At 33.9% G+C, this 4443-nt stretch overlaps 1 protein-coding gene across 1 annotated transcript; it reads right to left on the bottom strand.

Moving 5' to 3' along the window:
- Window positions 1–1311: 1311 nt before the first annotated feature.
- Window positions 1312–4440, bottom strand: LOC105450919. The gene is made up of 2 exons (XM_011691040.1): window positions 4387–4440; window positions 1312–4294 (listed from the first exon to the last, which is right to left on the bottom strand). Exon 2 carries the CDS (start codon window positions 4203–4205, stop codon window positions 3114–3116), a length of 1092 nt encoding a protein of 363 aa, XP_011689342.1. The 5' UTR covers window positions 4206–4294; window positions 4387–4440; the 3' UTR covers window positions 1312–3113.
- Between the last annotated feature and the right edge of the window lie 3 nt (window positions 4441–4443).

Genomic DNA, 4443 nt, shown 5'->3' with positions numbered 1-4443 from the left:
CTCCGTCTCAAGCGTGTAGTCGCTATTGGGCCGACGGTGGTTCGGGTTGGGCACAATTGATTGGGCACAATGAGTTGGTACAATTGGCGCGTTAGTTTGAACCAGTTCAGACTTACATCCCCCCTCCCCGAAGGTGGATACCTTAGGTTAAGGAGGTAGGATATAAGGAATCATTTTGTTTGCGTGGTAAATATTAGACTCTCTTTTTTTGAATCCAGATTCTATGATATATAGCAGGTTTGAAATCTTCTTTTTTATCTTGAAAGGTCCTGTTCTTATGGGATCTAATTTATTTCTATTTAAACGATTATTATTCTGAATATATACGAGGTCTCTTTTTTTATATGTAATTGGGTTTGTATTTTTATCATAGTAAATTTTGTTCTGTTCGTGTATTTTCCTCGAATTTATAAATGCAATCTTTCTATTTTCCTCTAGATTTTCCAAATTGTTTTCGTTCAGCTCTGTTGGTTCAAAAGATTTGTCTATTCCGTTAAGGAGGTAACTTGGTGTAAATTTCGTCGTACTGTGAATTGTATTATTATAATCTTCTATACATTGTTCCGCTATAACGCTCCACGGACGTTGTCTATTCTCGTAGATTTTGCAACGCATCGAGTTTACCAGAGTCTGGTTCGTTCTTTCGTTCTGCCCGTTAGAGAATGGACAGTCTACAGCTGTGAATATACATGTTATGTTTTCTGATCTTAAATATTTTTTGAAATCTTGCGAATTAATTCCGGAATATTGATCTGTTAAGAGGATTTCTATTTTACCTTTTTTTGTGATGTTTTTGACTAATTTTATGAAATCTTTCCCTGTTTGTGTTTTTGATGTCAAGGCAAACGCATATTTCGTGAAGTGGTCGATAATCAGGTGTAGATATTTTTTTGGTGATTTGTTGCCTCCAAATCCTCCTACTGTGTCCAAAGATATTATCTGGAATGGTTTTTTTGCTGGTCCTATTTGCGACATCGGTTGTTTAAAATTTCCAAAACGGGTTTTATTTCTTACGCACGTATCACATGCTCGACAAACACTTTTTATGTGTTTATGCATGTTTTTAAAGTAGTATCTTGGGGTCAACGTTAATGTAAGTTGTTTTACCCCTATATGGTTGTTTTGATGCAATTTTTTTATAAAATTAATTCCTAAATCTTCCGTTATCCATATTTTCTTCTTATTGTTCAAAATTTTATAATAAATCTCATTTTCTGTGATGCAGTTTTCATCTTTAGTGTTTAATCGCTTTTGATTTTCTTTTATCTCATTTAGAGTCGTGAAGTTAATTATTTTTATTGCAGATTCACAATCGTCGTCATTTTCCAGGACCGGATTACGTGAGAGACTATCGGCTTCTGTGTTTTCTTGACCAGGGTTATACTTAATCTCAAATTCGAAGTTAGATATATAATTTAACATTGCTTTCAGTTCTATATCATTACAATTTTTTATATTAAAATTTTCAAGGGGTTTATGGTCCGAAAATATTATGAATTTTCTTCCTATCAAATGGTACTGCCAGTATAGGATTGCCTCTTTAATTGCCAGACATTCTAAGAATATTGCCTTTTTTCTTTTCTGCGGTTCTGTTAACTTTTTTGAAAAATAAAATACATCTTTTATTGTACCATCTTCTTGTGGTTGCTTTAGAATTGCTCCCATTCCTTTTATAGATGCATCTGTGAAGATGTATACTGGACGGTTTTGGTCGAAAATTGCAAGTATGGGAGCAGCGCATAAATACTCTTTAATTTCATTGAAGCTTTTGTCACACTTCTGTGACCATTCAAATAATATGTTCTTCCTTAACAGATTATGTAACGGCTCTAATTTATTAGTCGCATTTGGTATGAATTTTAAATGGAAATTAATCTTTCCCAAAAATTGTCTAACATTCTTTTGGTTTTGTGGTGTAGGAAATTTTCTTATTGCGATAAGATTATCCTTCATTGGTCTTATTTCATTGTTCTCTATTTCATGTCCTAAATAAATTACTTTATTTTTTGCAAATGAACATTTCTGCAAATTCAATTTAAAACCCGCTTTTTTTAGTGCCGTCAGGGTTTTATTCACATGGCTTAGGTGTTCTGACATAGATTTAGAGAATATCAATATGTCATCGATATAGTTTATTGTAAATGTATTTAACCCGTATTTGAAAAGTATGCCATTTAAAATTCTTTGAAAAATCGCCGGGGATGATTTCAATCCGAACGGGAGGCACGACCATTGCCAGTGTCCGTTGTGCGTGATGAACGCTGTTTTTTCTCTGTCTTTTTTCCTGATTGGTATCGACCAAAACGCCGAATTTATGTCCAATTTTGTGAAAAATGTGCAGTCACGCACCAACAGCATTAAGTCGTCAATTATCGGAAAAGGTTGGCTTTCTGGTATTACTATTTTATTTAATTCACGATAATCTATACATAATCGTGATTTTCTTCCTTCTTCTCTCTTAAATACAAGAGTTACTGGTGCGGCAAACGGGCTCGTTGATTGTTCTATCAGACCCGCTTTTAATAAGCTTTTCACTTGATCGTCTATCTCCTGTTTGTCCTGTAATGAACACTTGTACGGCTTTTTAGCAATATATTTATTTTGGGTTAATTTTATTGTGGCCTCAAAGTTTTTAACTGTGCCGATATCGAATTTATTTTTCGCAAAGGTGTCTTCATGCTCCTTTAATATCTCTTTCAAATTTATTGGTCTCTTATTTTCTTCTTTTGTCGTAATATTTATTATTATCTCTTTGCCTAATTTTTTTTCTGATTTTTCATTTTGGAAAATTTTTAAATTTTCATCTTGGCATAATCTGAATTCTTTGATAATATCTAAGCCAAGGAGAATATCGTCTAAAAATGCATTATTCTTTACTACAAACAGAAAGCATTTTTTTGTTCTATTAAAAATTTTCAAGGGGATAATTATTGATCCCATTGTTTTTGTCATACCAGATATAGTTTTAATTGTCTTCACCCCACTTATATTTTTAGCTAACCCTAACCTCTGAATGAAGTCATGGTTTACTAATGATACATTAACTCCTGAATCATATAAACCAATTGCTGGTTTGTCTGCAGCTAAAATCTTCAGTTTTATGAGTGGGGTGGTTAATCGTTTTTTGCATCTTCTGATAGGGACACACTGTCCTGGATTTCAGAGTTATTTATTATCTTGATTTGTTCGTTTTTGTATTTTCCCTTCACTTCGGAATTTTTCAGCCTACAGTTTTGTTCTGGGTGGTATCTGTTTGGGAAGCCTCTCTCTATACAATGTGGGCATGGTTTTTTTACTAATCCATCATTTACATTTTTATTTTTCATATTTATCGCACTTTGGTTTTTTTCTTTGCCTATATTTAAATGTTCCAATTGTCTTATAGTGGACATTAATTTGTCTATAGAATCTATTTCCTTTTTAGTAATACGAGATCTCACTTGTGCTGGGAGTCCTAATACTATGAAATTAATTTGGCTGCTTTCAGTAAGATCTGTGTCGGCATCTAAAAGGAGGTTTCTCTTTTTTAGGGCATAGTCTAACAAGGGACCATTCATGTGTTTGAATGTGTATGCATAATTTATTTCTGACCAACTACGTTCAGAAAAGGTTTTCAAAAAGGATGTCTCCCATAGTTCCCACGGATAAATAAGACCTTCAGTTTTCAATACGGCAAGATACCAATCTAATGCTGGACCCTCTACAAATAATTTAAATGTCTCCGGGAATTTCTCCTCTTCTATTTGTACGCGTTCACTTTCTTGTTTAAATAGTTTTACAAAAGTTTTGGCATCTTGATTTTTTCCTGTGAATTTCGTTAGCACCATGTCTTTTGCCTTCGAGTGAATTGATTTTTGTTGGAGGGGTGCGGATGTGGATGGGGGATTCGGGTAATTATCAGTCTGAACTTCATCCAAATATAACTCACCATAGCACACATTTCCCTCGTCATCCAGGTATTTTCCTTCCAATCCGCCCTTTAAAGATATTTTTATTCTTCTAAATTGTCCTCTTGACTTTAGGCTCTTAGCTGCATTCTTTACAATGTTGGTTGCGAACAGTTCTTGATGGTGTTCCTTCAGTTGAAGCTCTTCTGGAAACTTGTAAAGTGTTTCTTCTGTTTCTAGTTGAATTGTTTTAACCTTTATAGTTGAAGTCTTTGCATCTCTTCCTTCCAAACAAAAGTGAAATATTGCTTTTGTCATCCTGTTGTTGATTTGTAGATCAATTCCCTTACATTCTATGGAGAATCCAGGCTAAATAATTGGAGTACGGATGTTGATGCTAGTTAACACTGCAATTTATTGAAATTAAGGTTATGACTTATCATGTATATACATCATGCATATGCATGTCCATAAAGCCTTTTTTACAATCTCGGGTTACCTGAATCAACAACATGTATACAATCTTCTAGTTATAATTCTCACAGGTGAATCCCGT

Source organism: Wasmannia auropunctata, unplaced genomic scaffold, assembly GCF_000956235.1.
Source record: "Wasmannia auropunctata unplaced genomic scaffold, wasmannia.A_1.0 LD336053.1, whole genome shotgun sequence".
Taxonomy (NCBI): domain Eukaryota; kingdom Metazoa; phylum Arthropoda; class Insecta; order Hymenoptera; family Formicidae; genus Wasmannia; species Wasmannia auropunctata.
The sequence above is the reverse complement of the archived record's forward strand: the minus strand, read 5'-3'. Positions and strand labels throughout refer to the sequence as shown.

Bases quoted from the DNA above. Each gene is read 5' to 3' on its own strand.
- LOC105450919 (XM_011691040.1), bottom strand. From the start codon at position 4,205: ATGACAAAAGCAATATTTCACTTTTGTTTGGAAGGAAGAGATGCAAAG.